This window comes from Ovis aries, chromosome 1 (assembly GCF_016772045.2).
Source record: "Ovis aries strain OAR_USU_Benz2616 breed Rambouillet chromosome 1, ARS-UI_Ramb_v3.0, whole genome shotgun sequence".
Taxonomy (NCBI): Eukaryota; Metazoa; Chordata; class Mammalia; order Artiodactyla; family Bovidae; genus Ovis; species Ovis aries.
Window position 1 is genome coordinate 165577183 of NC_056054.1, and position 22763 is coordinate 165599945.

The window sequence follows — 22763 nt, forward strand, 5'->3', positions numbered from 1 at the left end:
GTTCTAGTGTGCTGAGAGTTTTTCTCTGGAAAGGATGTTGGATTTTTTCAGATGCTTTTCCTGCCTTTATTGAGACAAACCTCTTTTTCCTTCTTTAGTCTATGTTTATGCTTTGTGAATTATATTCATTTTGGAATGGTGAACCAATCTTGCATTTCTGGGATAAACTTCACTTGACCATAGTATATTGAGGTTTGCTCTTAATTTTTTTCTTCTGTTTACTTTGAGTTTCATTTGCTTTTACTTTTCTAGTTTTTTTAAGTTGGGCTTAGGTTTACTGAAGACCTTTCGTCCTTCCTAATAGAGTTGTTTAAGTGCTATAAATTTCCCTCTAAGTATTGCTTTAGTTGCATTCCAAATCTTTGATTATTTTCATTGAGTTTAAAATACTGTCTTATTTCCCTTTTAATGTTTTCTTTGATCCAAGGATTATTTATGTTAATTTTGAAATATTTGAGATTTTCTAGATCTTTCTGTTATTGCTTTCTAATTTGATTCCATTGTGGCCAGATAACATACATTTTATAATTTAAATACTTCTGGATGTTTTATGAGATTGTTTTATGGCCCATACTATGTTCTATCTTAGTAAATGTTCCATGTGCCCTTGAATGTGTATTTGGCTGCTGTTATACGTAGACTGTTCTATTAATGTCAATTAAGTCACATTGGGTGATAGTGTTTTTAAGTCTTCTGTATCTTTAGTTGTTTTTGTCTTAATTTTTCTGTCAGTTATTAGCAGAGGGGTGTTGATATCTTGGAGCATAACTGTGGATTCATCAGTTTCTCATTGCAGTTCTTTCATTTTGCTTCAGGTGTGTTGAAGCTCTCTTATTAGGTGCATATTTAGGGCTGTTGTGTCATCTTGTTGAATGTCACTTTTATTCATTGTGAAATTAACAATTTGTGTCCCTGGAATAAATCCCACTTGATCACAGGGTATGATCTTTTTGTATATTGTTAAGTTCAGTCTGCTAATATTTTGTTGAGGGTTTTTACATCTATATTCATCAGAGACATTCGCCTCAAATTTTTTATGTGCTATCTTTTTTCTTTTTTTGGCTGACTGTGGTGTGCTGCCTGCAGGGTCTTAGTTCCCTGACCAGGGATCGAACCTGTGACCCCCCCCACAATGGAAGAGTGGAATTCTAGCCACTGAACTGCCAGGGAATTCCCTTTTTGTGTGTTGTGTTTGTCTGATTTTTGTATCAGAGTGATGCTAGTCTTAACAGAATGAATTTAGGGGACTGTTCTCTCCTTTTCAATTTAAAAGTAATTTTAAAATTAAAAAGTAGTTGTGGATAGATATTAGCTCTTTTTTATATTTGGTAGAATTCCCCTATAAAACTGACCAGTCCTAGACTTTTGCTGAGAGATTTGATAACTAATTAAATTTTACTACTAATGATTGGTCTGTTTAGATTATCAGTTTCTTCTTGATTCATTCTTGAAAGATTGTACATTTCTAGAAATTTATGTTTCTACTAGATTTTCCTGTTGGCATATAATTGTTTTTGTTTCTTGCATGTAATTTTTTTTATCTGTGATACTGGTTCTAATTTCTCCTCTTCTGTTACTTTCATTTGGCTTCTGTTTTCTTGAAGAGCCTGGGTAAAGGCTTGTCAGTTTTCTTTTCAAAAAGCTAACTCTTGGCATATTGATATATATATATATATTTTTTGATCTCTGTTTTGTTTTTGATCTTTATTAATTACTTCTTTCTGCTGACTTTGGGCTTGTATGTTCTTTTGTAATTCTTTGAGATGCAGGTTGAAATGTTTCTTGCTTCTTGAGGTAGGCCTGTTATGCTCTAAACTTCCCTCTCAAAACTGCTTGCTGCATTGCATAGACTTTGAAATGTTATGTTTTTATTTCTGCATGTCTTGAAGTATTCTTGATTTCCTCTTTGAAAAGACATTTTCCCTTTAGGATTCCTACAACAGATAGTAGCAGATGGATTTAAAACTTGTTTTTGTATTCCATTACTAAATGGGTGTATCATCCTTTTATTATTATCAGGTCATCTTGCCTTCTGGTGCATTTGAAGTGAAAGGAAATGAATGAAGTAGGCATCTCCTATTAGGAAGTAATATTGTTTGTATTCTTGGAAACTAAGTGGCAACATAGTCTCTGATTTCACCTTGAAGAAAATGGTATCTGACCAAACGAACCTTGAACTTGGTCCACCTGAATTGGAAGAACATTGCAATATAAGGCCGTGAAAAAGGTGTTAATTGTCATTCCTTCACTCCGTGACTTCCAATGAGTTCGGCAGTGATGCGTTTTTTGTGTTAATGCTTTGAAGTATGTGGTCACATCTTGGACATCTGTCACCTGCAGTTAAGGCAAGCCATTAGCTAATGGAACTGATTCCCTCCCATTACAGATGCTGAAATAAGTCAGGATGTGTAGTCAGTCATGAAAATGTGACTTGACTGTAGCCGAGGTGTTTCAAGTTGAGAGCTAACAGATCATAGGTGTTGCGTTGGTTACAAATTAATAAATTACTAACATTCCATGTTTTAAAATGACTCAATAGTAGTCATGTTGTGACATCAAATGGGTGTTTAGGGAAGGACTCCTTGCTGCCACCAAGTTAGGTCTGCAAAGTACACTAAGTGAAAAAGGTTTCTGAATGAATGTTCTGCTATACTGGCACTAGGGTTTTGTTTTGTTTTTTTTTTAAAGTCTTTTCTGCTGCTCCTTAAGCACTGCTGTATAGGTTTTGGTCATGAGTGGGGTTGATGAAAGCCAAGAGATGAAAAGGGAAAAGAAATGTGTTCTGTGATGTCTGCACTGACCAAAACATATTGCCAGGGCAGCAGGCTTAATACGGGCTTTTACCTTTTACGCTGTATACCTTTGTGTCACAGTGTCCTGTCAAATTATCTTCATTTCTTCTTGAGTGGAGATTGGAGGATAAGTAAAAGGTAGTTGTTGAAGAAAATTCACTTTAGGGATAAAATGGTCTTGTTAAAATCAGGAAGTAGAAAATTTGGCCCCAGATCTACAGTCAAATTACTAAAACGCATACATGTGAGAACATTACCTCCTGTTCAGTGATTACTTGGTAGCTAGTTCATAGTTCACCAAACGAGTATGAATCTGGAAGAATGGACTATGGTGGGCAAGGGGCAGTGTTGTGATCCTAGCTCTTTTTGACATAATTTTTCAAATGTAATCCTTTGTGTGCTGTAACTCTTAATATTCTGTCTGTAGGTTCATTCTGAAAGTTTCTCACTCAAAACAAAAACCATGCCATCTGTAAAAAACTCACTGTTCTTCACCTAGTTACTCAAAGGAGTCATTTCTACTCACTAATTATTATCTTTCAGTTTCTTTTCAGCTCCTTGAAGCCAGATTCTCCCCCTCACCATTCTAGTGATGTTTCTGTCAGATTACTGGTGATCTCTCTGCAGACCTGTCCATTTGGCCTCTTGAAATAAAGCACCACCAATGTGACCTTGGTCTTACCGTCTCTCCGACCACTTTTTCATTGCCATCTTTGTCCCTTAGATGTTAATGTTTCCCAGTTTTATCTTAGTACTTTTTGTCCTGATGTAATCTCATTTACATATATGGTCTATTCAAGACCATACGCTGATAATCCTCATATGTAGTTTTACTACTGGTGTCTCCTCACCAGTTTAGAAAAAAACAGCTTCGTCTTGTTGGACTCAACTTCAACTTGGATGACTTATTTTCAGCTCAGACTGATATCCCTTTACTTAGTTTTTCGTGTTGTTTTGTGGTGTCCTCATCTTCCAGAAAGTTCCTGACCTAAATCTTCATTATTACTTGTGGCTTAGCAGAAGTTATTACTGTCCTGTGTTTCCATACTGTAGCGTATTTAACTTTATATAATGTTATGGCACCTAAACTTTGTGCCATAAAAGGAGCTCTTAGTGTTGGAGCTCCTTGAGCCACCTGGCGGCTTCTCAGTAAGGGCTGCATTGAAGTGAATTCATTCCTACAGTTTGTACCTGTGCATGACATGTGCAAATTTTCAGGTGAAGTAACTTTTACATATTCTGGAGTGGTTCCCTTATTTAAGGGATTCTAATATGGGAAGATCCAGGACATAGGGTAGCTTCATATAATTTAGAGCTGGATAAGACCTTCATTTACTCAAGATCACACAGCCAGTGGAAAGCTGTGTTGGTTAGAATCAAAGTCACCAGATGCTCAGGCCAATAATACTTTTACTTGCACTATGCTGTTGCCCAGAATAGACACTGTAATCCTCTAAACTCATGAAAGTTAAGCTTGAGATGAAGTCATTAAAGCTAAAAACATGTAGAGATGAGTAGTCCATTCTCCACGAGTCTCTTTAGTTTCGGCATGCCTTGCCAACAGAGGCACTGATCACTTTTCTTCCAAACTGCCCTTCCAAAGATGTCTGTGTAAAGTGAACAGCTTTAGAAGAGAGCAACTGTCTCTTTCTGGAGCATAAGATTAGACAGGTCTGTTTATAAACCAGCACAACAATAGTAATGTTTCCCGCTGATGCAAAAGTTAGGCAGGTTTTCAAGTGGCCAGTTCATTAAGATTTGGGTTTCCTAAGCTCAGAGTTCCTCAGCTGTGACACAGACCCACTCTGCGTGTGACCGCCACCTAGGTTACTCCAGGTTACCTCCATGAGGCACGGGCGCAAAGCGAACATGAAGCTCGTGCTGCTTAGCATGCTCTAGGTAAGTAGATCCATCATCTCTGACCTAGGGTCTCACATCTTTTGCTAGCATTCATGAAACTACTTAGTAAGTAGGGCAAAATCTGACCCTTCCAGTTCTTGATGTAAAGCAGGTATTCTGAGAATTAAAATTGGGTAAAATTTGCTTAATATAGCGGCTTCGTGGATAATTTAGACCATAGGTCATCTGTGCAGAGACTCCAACCTGCTTTATCTGGTCCCCCTTTGCTTTAGTTTCTAGTCCCCTAAATGGTATCCAGGAGTCCGTTTCAGTTGTGCTCTTCCTCACCTCTGTGCTATAGGAACCTTATCTGCCAAACCCTCCATGGCCTCTAGGACAGCACCTGCGGATTCATGGTATATCCCAGTGCTAGCAAAAGGAAAAAAAACTGGAGAAACCGAGTCATGTCCCTTGCCCTTGAAAGGCAGCTGTCATATTAGCCCACAGCCTCTTCTCACCTTGAACTTCCTCCTCTCCTTCAGTTGGCACAGTTCCTGCTGGCAGGAAGGTAGTCTAGAAGGGTCTACTAATACAAGCTCTCAACCCCCAGCAGAATTTGTGCACTGTCTCCTTGAAATAAATGAAAACATTTGGAAATAGCATCTTTCTTGAGATATTTCTTCTTGGTACTGGCAGAGGCATCTCAATTTTTTTACCTCACGAGGAGCAGACTTTGGCCTGGTGATTTTACCATGATCACATGGATTTTCCATCACAAATGCCCCATTTCTTGACTAAATCTTCACTCTGCCTGAAATGCCTTTGGCCAAAGTTTAAGTGCATGTGAGGTCATGCTGAACTTTGCAATACTCAAAAAATAATTCAATTATAGGCTGCCTTGTACAGAATAGCGAAAGGGGAATTGGTTTCCTGTGGCTGTCGTAACAAATTGCCACAGACTTAGTGACTTAAAACAATAGAAACTTACTTTCTGATAGCTCTGAAGGCCAGAAGTCCAAAATCAGTTTCACTGAACTGAAACCAGGGTGTCCGCAGGGCAATGCTCTGCTCTAGGGCAGAATCCGTTCTCGCTCTTTGAGCTCCTGGTGGCTGCCAGCGTTCCTTGGCCTGGGGCCACAGCGCTCTCATCTCTGTTGTCATACTGCCTTTTCTGTCTGAAATCTCTTTTACAAAGACACTCGCAACTGTATCTGGGGTCCACCTAGATAACCCAGGATATTTTCCCAATCACGAGATTAACTGAGTAACACCCGTTAAGTCTGTTTTTTGCCCTATAAGGTAACAGTGGTTCCAGGGATCACATGAATATTTTCTGGAGGACCACTATTCATTCTATCACTGTGTGTAAAGCCTTAAAAATAGACCGTTATTAATATTCAGAAAACTAAGACCATGGATGGCATCTGGTCCCATCATTTCATGGGAAATAGATAGGGAAAACAGTGAGACTTTATTTTGGGGGGCTCCAAAATCACTGCAGATGGTGACTGCAGCCATGAAATTAAGACGCTTACTCCTTGGAAGGAAAGTTATGCCCAACCTAGACAGCATATTAAAAAGCAGAGACGTTACTTTGCCAACAAAGGTCCGTCTAGTCAAGATCATGGTTTTTCCAGTAGTCATGTATGGATGTGAGAGTTGGACTGTGAAGAAAGCTGAATGCCGAAGAATTGATGCTTTTGAACTGTGGTGTTGGAGAAGACTCTTGAGAGTCCCTTGGACTGCAAGGAGATCCAACCAGTCCATCCTAAAGGAGATCAGTCCTGAGTGTTCATTGGAAAGTCTGATGTTGACATGGTTCCCTGGTGGCTCAGAGGTTCAAGCGTCTGCCTGGAATGCAGAAGGCCCGGGTTCGATCCCTGGGTTGGGAAGATCCCCTGGAGAAGGAAATGGCAACCCACTCCAGTACTCTTGTGAGTCTGAGTGAACTCCGGGAGTTGGTGATGGACAGGGAGGCCTGGTGTGCTGCGATTCATGGGGTCGCAAAAAGTCGGACGCGACTGAACTGAACTGATGTTGAAGCTGAAACTCCAATACTTTGGCCACCTGATGTGAAGAGCTGACTCATTTACAAGACCCTGATGCTGGGAAAGATTGAGGGCAGGAGGAGAAGGGAATGGCAGAAGATGAGATGGCTGGATGGCATCACTGACTCAATGGACATGAGTTTGGGTAGGCTCTGGGAGTTGTTTTTGGACAGGGAGGCCTGGAGTGCTGCAACTCATGGGGTCACAAAGAGTTGGACACAACTGAGTGACTGAACTGAACTGACTGAACTGTTCAGTTCTGCAGACAATTAAAGGTATGGTTGATTAGTTATTACCTCTCCCACTACCATATCGTTTCATTATAAATACAAAGACCATACAACTCAATTTACCCAGGACAGTCTTAGGTAACTACTACTTTCATTATTACTCAAAATTTTTTTGGGTAAGTATACAGTCTTCCTGTTTATAAACAGCCTTAAGAAGATGACAATTCGTTGAGCTCTCCTGGAAAAAACAACTATTTACAATTTGAATTTCCATCTAACACAATTTGAATTGCGTTATAAAGCCAAAGCTGCTTAGTACTGCACTGAGATCTCTTATTCGTACCACAAATACCTAAGGATGGTAGGATTTTTCAGATTACAAGACCAAGTGGCTGAAGACTGATCAAAAGTCACTGGTGGGAGGGAAAAAAAAAGCCCTCACTGGTGAAACCAGTTTGAGGATAAGCTGAGCCACAGGGCTCAGGTCTGCCTGGTGACCTTCCAGGCTGTTGTGCAGTACAAGTAAGGTGAAGGTAGGAATAGAGTAAGCTGGTTCTACTAGCTGTTCCTTAGGGCTTTTGTTTCACCAGGAGGAAGAATGGCAAACTCCATCTTTAATACCTAAAACTTACTGTGTTTCATATACAAACGTGTCCAATATGTCAAAGTTAGCTTGAGCCCACAAGAGAATGAATTTACCAAATACTATGGTAAATGAATAAACTGCCTATCCTTCTATTTAAAGAATAGATTGAAAAGCTTGAATGTAATATTTATTTGGTGAATTTACATGTGAGGTCATTTACAAAAGAAAAGATACAGACAGATGTAGCTTTCAGCGCAGTTTCAAATATTTTTCAGAACAGGCAATAGTCCATGAGGATCTGGAATGACAGTATCGAATGGTACATGCTTCAGTTTCCTTTGTGTGTTTTCTACCAAACCCCGAGGGGTAGGAAGAGAGAAGAAAATATCAGTGTTAATGTAACTACAGCCATGCAAATAAAAACTGTTTTAAGCCAGAGGTTGTTCAGAGATGTAGAACATTTCTGTATTCAGGGGTTATTACAGTAGGTGCTTAATTTAAAAGCTACGAGGCAGCACTCTCCCACTTTCCATTATCCAAGCCATCTTAAATTATGTTCGCTGCCCCCACCAATTAGTTAGAGGCCTCGCAATATTTTCCAGACTCTGACTTTGGAATGGAGTCATTTCTAGTAGCTTCTAAAAAGATGGCATTTTTGACAAAATCTTTTTGGTTTTAATAGGATAAAGCACCTTTTTAAAGGGGGGTAAAATACTCATTTACTCCCAACAATGTAAACTCTAATTAGATAATATTTCCAGAAAAGTACAACTGACAGCTTGCTTTTTTATTCTACTCAGACCTAAGTAAACCTCTTCCCACCCTGAATATCTCAAAACCACCATAAATATCTCAAAAGAGGACATTCTTTAAGAACACCCCACCCCCCACCAGGAAAAATCCAGCATATAAGAAAAGGATGATCTATCAAAGAGACATGTTGAAAAAACAAAGTGATTGCTAAGGAAGAGGGTGAGATAAAGGTAAGATGAAAGAAACAAAAGCCTGCTGTTGGCGCCCCCAGTACAGACCTGGATATGGTTAAAGACCAAAGGCAGTTCAAAACTAAAAGACATGCCCTGTGTCCTCAGCATCTTTGAAAATACTGGCTCACGATCCCTTAAGTACACATAGCCATAGTTAAGAAGCATTAAACTTGTCACTTCAGGAAATACTATGCTTCTAGACATGGGACTTTCATCCTTTTTGAACTGTCAGCCCCAGTTTCTTCACTAGAAATTTTAAGCTAATTCCTTATTACATTTCATCTTTATATATATAAAACCAATCTTTGTTTTCTTTAAAAAGTACACTATTAAATAGTAGTACCTATTAAACAGAAAATAACCATGGCAATTATAAACACAATTTCCTCTTACCTCATGCCTGGTCTGCTCTCCCTTGAATACTCAGGCTTCTGCACATACATCAACTAGAATATCTCACTTCTGCATGATTTGCTGTAGGAAAAAGAGCTACTGTAGACTTTAAGAATGATGTACATTATCTATTAGAGTTGAAGGGGGTCAAAAGATTTAAGTGTTGCCACCATGTCTAACATTCTGCAGAATCAGAGGCATTGTGCATGCTGACTGACAGTGGTTTAAAGGGTCTCAATTTTGCTGCCGTAAAAACAAAATCCCCACTTAAGCTTTGTTTCCTTCAGAGGTATCAACTGAAAGGGATTAACCAAATCTTAAAAGAATCCTATTTTACAGCACGTACTATGTTAATTAAAAAACCAACATGCTGTAAAACTGTAGAATATTCATATATATACACATACACGCACACAAAGACAAAATCAACCAGCACATATTCACCCTCCCACCCCCTCAGAAAAAAAGTCAAATCAACAAATCAAAGTTTTTATTTGCATGGCCAATTGTCATTTGTACTCTTTGCAACTTTATTTTCATATCCCTTTAACAGGTTCTAAGCTTTTGTTGCACAGGGAATAAAAGCTGCCACACCGCAAACTTTCTTCAACAGCCACTCCCACAATACCTAAACATGAGACAGCTGTAACAAAGGACAACAGCACAAATGGAAACACGAAGTCCCACCATTCAACACAGTTCACAACAGTGTCTTCAGGGTTCAGCTGAAGAGGGGTAAACTTCTAAAAAGAGGGTCATTTCCCTTCCCCCATATTTTATAATGTTGGTGGTTTTAATCCGTATTTCTTTGCAACTTCTGTCTGGGCATGGGCAGCATCACAAAGTGAGTATAGATGAGCCATCTCCATTTCTGATTTGGCCAGGTTAATAGCTTTGTTGAACATGTCAATGGCTTTCTCCATGTTTCCTCTAAAAGAAAAAAACCCGAAAATTAAATGGAGCTGACTTTTAAGTTTCAACCATGATACTAATAAAATGCTTCTTTATAACAAGATGATGCCTATCACATAGAAAACAATGAATGTTAGCTACTATTACAAATACAGGGCTTGCCTGGTGGCTCAGATGGTAAAGAATCTGCCTGCAACGTGGGAGACCTGGGCTTGATTGCTGGGTCAGTAGGAAATGGCAACCCACTCCAGTATGCTTGCCTGGAGCATCCCATGGACAGAGGAGCCCGGTGGACTATAGTCCATGGGATCGCAAAGGGTTGGACATGACTGAATACTATATGTGCTTATATTATGTCACTTGTGGCCTTTGTTTACAGATAAGAACAGTGAGACTAGGAAAATTCACTGACTTATTTAAAATCCTAATCACATCTGTTTCCTAAATTCTGCTCATTTCTACTTCATCATGAGGCTCCTTTAGAAAGCAGTGATGTAAGCTCAAAGAACATTAAGGGTATTCAGGGACCTTACCTTCACAGATCTGTGTAACCCTTACCAGCATATCGTTAGCCCCCACATCTCTACTCCAGTCACACAGGTCCTGAGTTCACTCATGCTAACAATGGTCAGATTATTTATTGCTTCTCTGTCTGATTCTAGTCAAATCCTTACCTTTCTAAGGCCCAGCTCAAATACTGACTAGAATATCTTCATGAAAAATATTTTTCCCTTTCCCAGCAGGAATTGGCTGCTCCATCTCCATTGTTCCCATAATTCTATCATCCTACGCACAGTCAGATGAATATATATGCTTACACCAGTCTTTGTTGGTAAGTCACTAAGTCTTCAACTCTTTACAACCCCATGGACTGTAGCATGCTAGATGCCTCTGTTCATGTCCACCGAGTTGGTGATGGTATCTAACCATCTCATCTTCTGCTGCCTGCGTTGTCCGCTTGCCCTCAGTCTTTACCAGCATCAAGGTCTTTTCCAATGAGTTGGCTCTTCCCATCAGATGGCCAAAGTACTGAAGCCTCAGCTTCAGTCCTTCCAATGAATATTCAGGGTTGATCTTCTTTAGGACTGACTGGTTTAATCTCCCTGCAGTCCAAGGGACTCTCAAGAGTCTTCTCCAGCACCACAGTTCAAAAGCACCAGTTCTTCAGCACTCATACTTCTTTATGGTCCAACTCTCACATCTATACATGACTACTGGAAAAACTGTAGCTTTGACTAAATCAACCTTTGTTGGCAAAGTGATGTCTGCTTTTTATATGCTGTCTAGGTTTGTCATAGTTTTCCTTCCAAGGAGCAAGTGTCTTTTAATTTCATGTCTGCAGTCACTGTCCACAGTGATTTTGGAGCCCAAGAAAATAAAAACTGTCACTGCTTCCACTTTTTTCCCCTTCTATTCGCCATGAAGTGATGGGACCAGATGCCATGATCTTAGTTTTTTTGAATGTTGAGTTTCAAGCCAGCTTTTCCACTCACCTCTTTTCCCCTTCATCAAGAGGTTCTTTAGTTCCTCTCCACTTTCTGCCATTAGAGTGGTATCATCTTCATATCTGGAGTTATTGATATTTCTCCTGGGAATCTTGATTCCATCTTGGGACTCATCCAGCCTAGCATTTTTCATGATGTACTCTGCATATAATAAGCAGGGTGACAATATATAGCCTTGTACTCCTTTCTCAATTTTGAACTAGTCAGTTGTTCCATGTCTGGTTCTAACTGTCACTTCTTGACCTGCATACAGGATTCTCAGGAGACAGATAAGGTGCTCTAGTATTCCCATCTCTTTAAGACTTTTCCACAGTTTGTTGTGATCCACACAGTCAAAGGCGTTAGTGTAGTCAATGAAGCAGAAGTAGATCCTTAATGGACACCTTTCAATTCCCAGAACCAAGTACAATGCTTGGTAACTATTATCCATTTTTTGAATAAATGGATGAATACATTTTGTCAAAAAACATTAAATTTACCTCTTACAGTCTGTGACTAGGCTTTATATACTTACTAAGAGGAAAGAGCTGTTTTAAAGTAACTAGTATTGGGTATGTATACATGCATACATGCCTGTAATCTTACAATAAATACTAAGTCCCCACTATATATAACGGGCTTCCCTGGTGGCTCAGATGGTAAAGAATCTGCCTGCCATGCAGGAGACCTGCGTTTGATCCCAGGGCTAGGAAGATCTCCTGGAGAAGAGAACAGCTACCCACTCTAGTATTCTTGCCTGAAGAATTTCAAAAACAGAGGAGCCTGGAGCGCTATAGTCCATGCAGTCACAAAGAGGTGGACATAACTGAGCAACTAACACACACACATATATATGACAGTTAAACTCTAAGAAGTAAAATGTACCTCTGGGTGACTGTAGTTAATCTCCTACTACATATATTGATATGGTGCATAATAGACAATTAAAAAATAACAGTTCATGTTCATATATTAGGTAGACAGAAGATTTGCTAAATCTTACGCTAACCAGCAATTTCATTCATTAACATTTATCTATTTGTAAAGCAGGATTTAGAATGGATTTCTTAAAGTACATTTCAAACACAATTCATCAAACTCCATAAATCAGGGGCCCTTAACCCTCGCCCTATGAACAACTTAAGTGCAGAGAGTTTCCATATATGCATTATTCTAGGAAAAGTCCACATCTTTGCTCAAAAGATTAAGAACTACTACCCAATCATATTCTAGCATAAGAATATTTTATTCACATTAACTAGAAATTAAGAAATAATTTAATATTTATATGCAACTGTCAGAATGGTTACAAAGAATCACAAAAATTTTCACCACCCTATACATACACACACACACACATACCCACACACACACACACACACACACACACACACACACCCACATTCTGCTTCCTCTGGAGCTGAGAGAGAAGAGGACTCCAGGAGTGACTGAATGTTATTAAGACAACTCCTACTGGTTCCTGATAAGTGATGGTGGGAAGATCAGCTACTTTCAGCATCAGTGAAATATGGGTTCATCTCTTCTTTCTTTCACTTTTCACTTTCACTCATTGGAGAAGGAAATGGCAACCCACTCCAGTGTTCTTGCCTGGAGAATCCCAGGGACAGGGGAACCTGGTGGGCTGCCGTCTCTGGGGTCACACAAAGTCGGATACGACTGAAGTGACTTAGCAGCAGCAGTAGCAGCTCTTCTTTCTACTACTGACTCACAATGTCACCTTATTAATTTAACCACTCTAGGAATACAAAGATGAGCACAATAGAGGGCAGAACAGGTATGGACCTAACAGAAGCAGAAGATATTAAGAGGTGGCAAGAATACACAGGAAAACTATACAAAAAAGACATTCATGACCCAGATAATCATGAAGGTGTGATCACTCACCTAGAGCCAAACATCCTGGAATATGAAGTCAAGTGGGCCTTAAGAAGCATCACTACAAACAAAGCTAGTGGAGGTGACGGAATTCCAGTTAAGCAATTTCAAACCCTAAAAGATGATGTTGTAAAAGTGCTGCACTCAATATGTCAAGTTTGGAAAACTCAGCAGTGGCCACAGTACTAGAAAAGGTCAGTTTTCATTCCAATCCCAAAGAAAGGCAATGCCAAAGAATGCTCAAACTACGGCACAATTGCACTCATCTCACACACTAGTAAAGTAATGCCAGAAATTCTCCAAGCCACGCTTCAACAGTATGTGAACCATGAACTTCCAGATGTTCAAGCTGGATTTAGAAAAGTCAGAGGAACCAGAGATCAAATTGCCAAAATCCATTGGATCACTGAAAAAGCAAGAGAGTTCCAGAAAAACATCTACTGCTTTATTGACTACATCAAAGCCTTTTACTGTGTGGATCACAACAAATTGTGGAAAATTCTTCAAGAGATGATAATACCAGACCACTTGACCTGCCTCTTGAGAAATCTGTATGCAGGTCAGGAAGCAACAGAACTGGACACGGAACAAGAGACTGCTTCCACACCGGGAAAGGAGCACATCAAGGCTGTATATTGTCACCCTACTTATTTAACTTATATGCAGAGTACATAATGAGAAACGTTGGGCTGGATGAAACACAAGCTGGAATTAAGATTGGCGGGAGAAATATCAATAACCTCAGATATGCAGATGACACCACCCTTACGGCAGAAAGCAAAGAACTAAAGAGCCTCTTGATGAAAGTGAAAAAGGAGAGTGAAAGCTGGCTTAAAACTCAACATTCAGAGAACTAAGATCATGGCATCTGGTCCTATCACTTCATGGCAGATAGATGGGGAAATAGTGGAAACAGTGGCAGACTATTTCTGGGGGCTCCAAAATCACTGTAGATGGTGACTGCAGCCATGAAATTAAAAGAGGCTTGCTCCTTGGAAGAAAAGTTATGACCAACTTAGACAGAATATTAAAAAACAGAGACATTACTTTGCCAACAAAGGTCCATCTAGTCAAAGATGTGGTTTTCCCAGTAGTCATGTATGGATGTGAGAGTTGGACTGTGAAGAAAGCTGAGCACTGAAAAGAAAGCTGAGTGCCAAAGAATTGATGTTTTTGAACTGTGGTGTTGGAGAAGACTCTTGAGAGTCCCTTGGACTGCAAGGAGATCCAACCAATCCATCTTAAAGGAAATCAGTCCTGAATATTCATTGGAAGGACTGATACTGAAGCTGAAACTCCAGTACTTGGCCACCTGATGTGAAGAACTGACTCATTTGAAAAGACCCTGATGCTGGGAAAGATTGAAGGTGGAAGAAGAGGATGACGTAATTGGATAGCTTCACTGACTCGATGGACATGAGTTTGAGTAAACTCTGGGAGTTGGTGATGGACAGGGAGGTCTGGCGTGCTGCAGTCCATGGGGTCGCAAAGAGTTGGACACGACTGAGTGACTGAACTGACTGACTGAGGAATCAGTTTCTATACTCTTTAATTAAATTGAAGACCATATAATCTCAACCTTATAAAGACAGATAAAAATCAACTGCAATATTTGGAAAGTACCTAAAGTTCAGTACCTGCCCTAGAGTAGATACTCAAATGGATGACAATGCCAGTGTCAAGATGGCATACTACATTAAAGTCTATGACATACACACAGGTGTCATCTGTTAATGGTGAATCTCAAGTGTAACTTTGGATAAACATACAGAAATCAAGAAGTTATGAAAAAGTCAGAACTGCAAAAATCTTACCCAGCTCCCTGATTCGAAAGAAAACATGAGGGCTCAGAGGTGATGGTGCAAGTTGCCCAGCCACTTGGCTGTAGCAAGATCTATGTCTTTGGGCAATGTGGCTGCCAAGCTTTATGCTATCGTGCACTGCCCACGAACAATGCAGACATTTCCCCCTCCAACAGAAATGATAAGGTGACAGGAGGCACAACCATACAACAACTGTTAAAGAAAGATCAAGCTTCCCTTTTAATGCATATGCTTGACTTAAACAACTTTTATAAGTTTGATTTTTAAATTGAATAAACATGAAACCAAGCAAATCAAAGTTGTATAGTTTCAAGAGAATCTTGCCTCCAAAGGCATGTTAAGACTTAAAAATTCAATGAATAATGACAATAACCTATCTATAATGAAAAAAAAAAAAAAAACAAAAAGATAAATATCTCTGGAGCTTCCCTAACTTTCCTAAGGACAGACTATAGAAGTTACCTTTGTACTTCAATAGTTCCCATGGTTTCATATGCAAAATCACATTTATTGTCAATTTCAATAGCCTTGCTGATAAGCTCCAAACCTTTATCCAGATCTTGCTTCCACTGAAGCTGAAGTAAACTGCAAATGCAAAACAGCAGTCAGATGCGACCATGGTCCAGTATCAGTTCTGCTCTCAATGAGTTTACAATTTAAGTAGTAAGGAAAACAAAATCTAAAACAGCACAATCAGCATCAAATTGGTTTTTTCCCCCTCAACTTATAGTGGTTTTGTAGTCTAAATTCCTTATTATGAAGTCTAAATCCCTTATTATAATGGTCTAGGCTCTATTATTAACTTCCTTTGCATAGCTAAATATTTTAATTTGTATAATTTAAGTGAAGTTTTAAAAATGATAATTTAAGTATACTAGAACAGGAAAAACCTATTTATGTGTCTCCTATTTTGATACAAGTAACATCTGACAGGATGTCCAGAACTGAAATCCTTAAGCTAGAGTGCAAGTAGCACATTTACTAATTATTATATAATAATGAAACATTATTAAAAAAATTAAATTTAAAAAAAAGTAAGAGTGAAGCATTCATAGCAATGAAGAAATTTTTCAGTTACCTCACTGACTCTACCACAGTCCCCTTTCTCAGTGAGCAAAACAAATCCATTTTATTACTATGCAAGCAATTTAGCTTTTTTACTGAAACAAACAAATCCCCAAAATACATACCCTTTATGAACATATGTTGTGGCATTATCTGGTTCCAAATTAATACATTTATCATACATTTCATCAGCTTTGCCAAACTGCTGTTGATCTGTTAATGCCTATGTGAAGAGATACTTCAGTTAAATTTAGGCAACTGTATCCCTAAGGAGTTAAAACTATGTCGCTTATTAGTCATTAAAATTTACTTCATTTAACCATTCATTACCAAATTACTGTTTTGGGGTGACTGTTGTTTAGTTGCTCAGTCGCGTCCGGCTCTTTTGCAACTCCATGAACTGTAGCCTGCTAGGCTCTTCTGTCCATGGAATTTTCCAGGCAAGAATACTGGAGTGGGTAGCCATGCCCTTCTCCAGGGGATCCTCCTGACCCAGGTAGTCTTCCTATGTCTCCTGCACTGGCAGGTGGATTCTTTACCACTGATGCCACCTGGGAAGCCCTTGGGGATTAAATTTAATTAAAAATGTTAACCCTAAAAACAATGCTTATTTGGAAGGATAAATTTAGGTAGGTATGTTAATGGTTATCAGAGTTAATCCTTAAAAATAACTGGTGAAACAAAAAAAAGCTACAATCAGCTTTTAAGGCAAATCCCATGGCACAAATGGAAGGCTTGGTTAGGTGGAGACGAGACCATGCTCAAACGGTAACTCTGAGAGTCAGGCGGCACCTAAGCTCAAGCTTCAGAGTTCAAAGCAAACAGTCATACTATGTAACTAAAATATAACTCTCTCCGAGTTGTTCCTAATGTTGGTTTCTTTAAAAGCTACTTTACTCTTTTAGCTGCTTATAGAAATCTGAACCAAAAACGCCCTTTTGAATTTCATTTCAGGGATGAGGATGGTTACCTTCTGGTTTGTTTCGAATTAAATATAAAGCCAAAACACAAGTGTACTATTTAGTACGTACGTCATAAAATTATGTGTGTTCGTCTCACTTTAATTTCTGTACATGCTATAAAATTTTATATATTATAGTATTCAGATGACCATTATATCTACTACTGTGGGCAAGAATCTCTTAGAAGAAATGGAGTAGCCATCATAGTCAACAAGAGACCGAAATGCAGTACTTGGATGCAATCTCAAAAATGACAGAATGATCTCTGTTCGTTTCCAAGGCAAACCATTCAATATCACGGTAATCCAAGTCTATGTCCCAAACAGTAATGCTGAAGAAGCTGAAGTTGAACACTTCTATGAATACCTAAAAGACCTTTTAGAACTAACACCCCAAAAAGATGCCCTTTCCATTATAGGGAACTGGAATGCAAAAGTAGGAAGTCAAGAAACACTTGGAGTAACAGGCAAACTTGACCTTGGAGTACCGAATGAAGCAGGGCAAAGGCTACTAGAGTTTTGCCAAGAGAACACACTGGTCATAGTAAACACTCTCTTCCAAAAACACAAGAGAAGACTCTATACACGGACATCACCAGATGGCCAACACCGAAATCAGATTGATTATATTCTTTGCAGCCAAAGATGGAGAAGCTCTACAAAGCCAGCAAAAACGAGACTGGGAGCTGACTGTGGCTCAAATCATGAGCTCCTTATTGCCAAATTCAGACTTAAATTGAAGAAAGTAGGGAAAACCACTAGACCATTCAGGTATGACCTAAATCAAATCCCTTACGATTATACAGTGGAAGTGAGAAATAGACTTAAAGGACTAGATCTGATAGACAGAGTGCCTGATGAGCTATGGACAGAGGTTCGTTACATTGTACAGGAGACAGGGATCAAGACCATCCTCAAGAAAAAGAAATGCAAAAAAGCACAATGGCTGTCTGAGGAGGCCTTACAAATAGCTGTGAAAAGAAGAGAAGCAAAAAGCAAAGGAGAAAAGGAAAGATATACCCATGTGAATGCAGAGTTCCAAAGAATAGTAAGGAGAGATAAGAAAGCCTTCCTCAGTGATCAATGCAAAGAAATAGAGGAAAACAATAGAATGGGAAAGACTAGCGATCTCTTCAAGAAAATTAGACATACCCAGGGAACATTTCATGCAAAGATATCTTGGGCTCAATAAATGACAGAAATAATATGGACCTAACAGAAGCAGAAGATATTAAGAAGAGGTGGCAAGAATACACAGAACTGTACAAAAAAGATCTTCACAACCCAGATAATCATGATGGTGTGATCACTCAACTAGAGCCAGACATCCTGGAATGGGAAGTCAAGTGGGCCTTAGGAAGCATCACTAGGAACAAAGTTAGTGGAGGTGATAGAATTCCAGCTGAACTATTTCAAATCCTAAAAGATGATGCTGTGAAAGTGCTGCACTCAATATGCCAGCAAATTTGGAAAACTCAGCAGTGGCCATAGGACTGGAAAAGGTCAGTTTTCATTCCAATCCCAAAGAAAGGCAATGCCAAAGAATGTTCAAACTACTGCACAATTGCATTCATCTCACACGCTAGTAAAGTAAAGCTCAAAATTCTCCAAGCCACGCTTCAACAGTATGTGAACTGTGAACTTTCAGATGTTCAAGCTGGATTTAGAAAAGGCAGAGGAACCAGAGATCAAATTGCCAACATCTGCTGGATCAATGAAAAAGTAAGAGACTTCCAGAAAAACATCTATTTCTGCTTTATTGACTATGCCAAAACCTTTGACTGAGTGGATCACAACAAATTGTGGAAAATTCTTCAAGAGATGGTAATACCAGACAACCTGACCTGTCTCTTGAGAAATCTGTATGCAGGCCAGGAAGCAACAGTTAGAACTGGACATGGAACAACAGACTGGTTCCAAATAGGAAAAGTTCAAATAGGAAAAGGAGTACATCAAGGCTGTCTATTGTCACCCTGCTTATTTAACTTATATGTAAAGTACACCACGAGAATGCTGGGCTGGATAAAGCACAAACAGGAATCAAGATTGCCAGGAGAAATATCAATAACCTCAGATATATAGATGATACCACCCTATGCCAGAAAGTAAAGAACTAAAGAGCCTCTTGATGAAAGTGAAGGAGGAGGGTGAAACAGTTGGCTTAAAGCTCAACATTTAGAAAACTAAGATCATGACATCTGGTCCCATCACTTCATGGCAGATAGATGGGGGAAAACAGTGGCTGACTTTGTTTTCTTGGGCTCCAAAATCACTGCAGATGGTGACTGCAGCCATGTAATTAAAAGACGCTTACTCCTTGGAAGGAAAGTTATGACCAACCTAGACAGCACAGAGACATTACTTTGCCAACAAAGGTCCATCTAGTCAAGATTATGGCTTTTCCAGTAGTCATGTATGGATTGAGAGTTGGACTATAAAGAAAGCTGAGTGCCAAAGAATTGATGCTTTTGAACTGTGGAGTTGGAAAAGACTCTTGAGAGTCCCTTGGACTGCAAGGAGATCCAACCAGTCCATCGTAAGGGAGATCACTCCTGCGTGTTCATTGAAAGGACTGCTGTTGAAGCTGAAACTCCAATACTTTGGCCACCTGATGTGAAGAGCTGACTCATTTAAAAGACCCTGATGCTGGGAAAGATTGAAGGCAGGAGGAGAAGGGGATGACAGAGAATGAGATGGGTGGATGGCATCAGTGACTCAATGGACATGAGTTTGGGTAAACTCTGGGAGTTGGTGATGGACAGGGAGGCCTGGTGTGCTGTGGTCCACGGGGTCACAATGAGTAGGACACGACTGAGCGACTGAACTGAAAACTGACAGTACATGCTTTCACAATTAATAAGTCAGCATGCAGTCAGCAACCAATGTATCATTTGTTTAATTGTCATTCTGTCTAGGAATTAAAGACTGAATAGTTAAGATTTCAAACTGAGGTTGAAGAATTCCTGGGTTGTACTTCATATCCCAGAATTTCAACCCCTATGCAGGGGTGTATAGGACTTTTACAGAATAGATCCAACACAAATCAGCCTTCTCACAGTCCCTCTCAATAATCCCTGAAAAAGAAAGTTTTACCCCTGTGGAAATTTTCTTATAACTTGATTAATGATAGCATGAAGGAAATCAGAAACAAATCAATAAAACTTAAGGATGTTTGGAGGTAGGAGTCTACCATGGACAGTCATTTTTAAGTGCTTCCTGTTTCTGTGATGTTTGGGGGGATAAGGAAGAAGGAGGGACAAATTTCTTTAGGCTAAAAAGAAAAGACAAAATATATAGAATTTTGAGATGGCTGGGTTTTGAGATACCACAAACAGCTTTTAACTTAAAGATTAAGCAACAGTCATTCAGATATCATTTAGTTAGAGGGAAAACTCTTTAGCTGTGGGTATAAGAAGCTAATCAGTTTCATCTAAATGAATGATTTAAAGTTAATAAACTTTTAAAGAGTTCAAACTATGATTAAAAGTGAAAATAATGCAAATTTAAATCCAATTTTCCATAGTTTCAAAACTAAATCAAGGAAAGCTTCAAGAATTTTGGACAGATCATACCTTAAAATGATCTGTTATAGACTAACTATTTAAAAGAACAGTAATCAAATAGAAAGAAAACTGTTTCCCAGGACATTTTCCCCACCAATTGCATGCAGTAAATCTTCCTAAAATAATTAAATTTTTATAAATCCAATCCAAATGAAAACATGAGGGAAATGCTCTATTAAAGTTTCCCAGGTTACAAGTTTAGGGCCACAGTTTTCAAATTATGTAACACAGAAAAGAAGCCCCGTTGAGGTGATTTAGGACCATTCTGAACATCCTGAGAACCAGGAACAAAGTTGTTTGCGTCCACAAAAGCTGCAACAAGAGCACTGTTTTCTGATTTTCACTCTAGGATTCAGGACATAAATGCAGTTCTTTACAGAACCGGCAACTGAAAAAATACGAAAAATGACATTTACCTGGGCATATAATGCATAGCCTTCAGCACATCTTGGAAATTTCTTTATGACCTCTTCAAAACCTTTCATAGCTGCTTGGATTTGTGAAGAATTGTTTCCTGTATATGCCTGGCGATACTGTGTAAAAAATCAACAGAGGCCTATCAAATCAAGAACTCAAAAACTCAGGAAATGTTAACATATTATAATGGTCACTCAAAATTACATAAATATTTCCAGAAAAGCAGGTAATTTGCTAACATAATTGGCTGCATATAAAAGGGTTCCACAGGAATATCTGCAGAGCAGGGATTCAAAGGCTATGTACAATTAGGGCTTCATTGCCACTATACAATTTTCAGATGCTCAATATCCTAGCAGACAGACTAACTTGAAGTTAACTTTGCAGATAAATAGGGGAATATTAAAGAAATCAAAGAATATCAAAGAAAATGATTACCATTTTACTAAAAGCATTATAGTATCCTTCATCTGATGACATTTTCACTTGTTTGTAAACTGACTTTTTTATTTAAAAAGAAAATTCTTTTAGGACTCGGGATATGGGGCTAATTGGAAATATCTCATCTCATTAGAAATGGTCTTATTTTACCTGATTTTCAACTTTGTGTTTCTGAATAGCTCTACAAGGTGAAATGAGAGGTGCGTTATACAGTGTCATGATTGCCAAGTATTTGCTTGAAATGCTTTTGTTCTTTGTACTGGCTTATGGCAAAGAGTAGGCAGAAGAGTGCTGTTTAGGGGGCACATAAAATCAGGGACAAACATCTATCAAGATGAACCAAATAAAGCACCCAGAGAAATACTGAAGCAGAACCTCAAGCAACATACACACTTCTATTTCTTTAAGCTGACATGTTTTTCTCCCTGTTTGTCACAGATTGAAGGAAAAAACAGAAGATTTTGTAGACAATGAGATATTTGTTTTTGTTAACAATGGGAAACACTGATATTTAGGAAAATACAAGAGAAAGTAGAACCTACCAAAGCAAAACATTTCTGAGCTTGCGCCAGAGCAGACTCAGGTCTTAATCTAATACATTCATCAAAATCTGCTACTGCTTCTTCAACTTGATCAAGCAGTATTTTCAGCTAAGGAAAAAAAGTACACAAATAAGCGCAGTTCAAAACAAAAACTACACCAGTTGAGCACATACTGTGCCTTTTTGCATAATCAGCATAAAGCTAAGCATGGAATTACTAATATAGAATTACTTTCTAGAAACAGTGAACCAGAAAATCTTATAATTTTAAAGGAAAGGTGCTAAAACTTAGAACTAGTGTTCAATTTTTTTTTTAAAGCATTATAAACCTATCAGTTTTTAATCACTCTTAAGTGATTTTTCTCCTAGAATATGAACTGTCTCTGTACTTTCAAACTTCAAAGTAGGGATAGATCAGACATTAAATAATTACATTTCATATTAATCTTAAGATATACCAGTAAGGATAAAAATATCAAGAATTTTAAGGTTATCACGATACTTCTTAAGATGCTCCAGACAGAAATATTAGGTAAAATTTTCCATTAGAAAGGACTTGAACTTTTCTGTTATTATATGGATTAGTCCATACTTTCCACTCTAATGCACTCCAAGAAGCCACATCACACAAACAGATTTATAAAGCCATGTTTTTCCAGATGAGGCTGAAATTGGGAACTGTTTTCTTCACTATGAATTTTTACTAAAAACCTAATATGCATAGAATTATAAAGCTCTATTCAGAAGAGATTTTTTGTGATACTGTCTAGATAGCTCAGGTTAATA

General features: G+C 38.6%; 1 protein-coding gene and 1 non-coding gene across 4 annotated transcripts in view; one reads left to right on the forward strand and one right to left on the reverse strand.

Moving 5' to 3' along the window:
* The first annotated feature begins 6451 nt into the window (after positions 1 to 6451).
* Positions 6452 to 6523, forward strand: TRNAS-GGA (transfer RNA serine (anticodon GGA)). The gene has a single exon. It is a non-coding gene; the product is annotated as a tRNA-Ser (tRNA).
* Positions 6524 to 7669: 1146 nt separating this feature from the next.
* The window catches only part of TOMM70 (translocase of outer mitochondrial membrane 70), a 38038-nt gene continuing 22944 nt past the window's right edge, over positions 7670 to 22763 (reverse strand). The window contains exons 8-12 of one of the 3 annotated variants that reach the window (XM_004002879.6): positions 21979 to 22086; positions 20995 to 21111; positions 16180 to 16277; positions 15452 to 15574; positions 7670 to 9804 (exon numbers count right to left, since the gene is read on the reverse strand). In XM_004002879.6, coding sequence (XP_004002928.1) covers positions 9651 to 9804; positions 15452 to 15574; positions 16180 to 16277; positions 20995 to 21111; positions 21979 to 22086 — 600 coding nt within the window. In that variant the 3' untranslated portion in view covers positions 7670 to 9650. The remainder of the gene's footprint in view (positions 9805 to 15451; positions 15575 to 16179; positions 16278 to 20994; positions 21112 to 21978; positions 22087 to 22763) is intronic. The other 2 variants (XM_042229199.2, XM_042229227.1) reach the window with 2 other exon arrangements.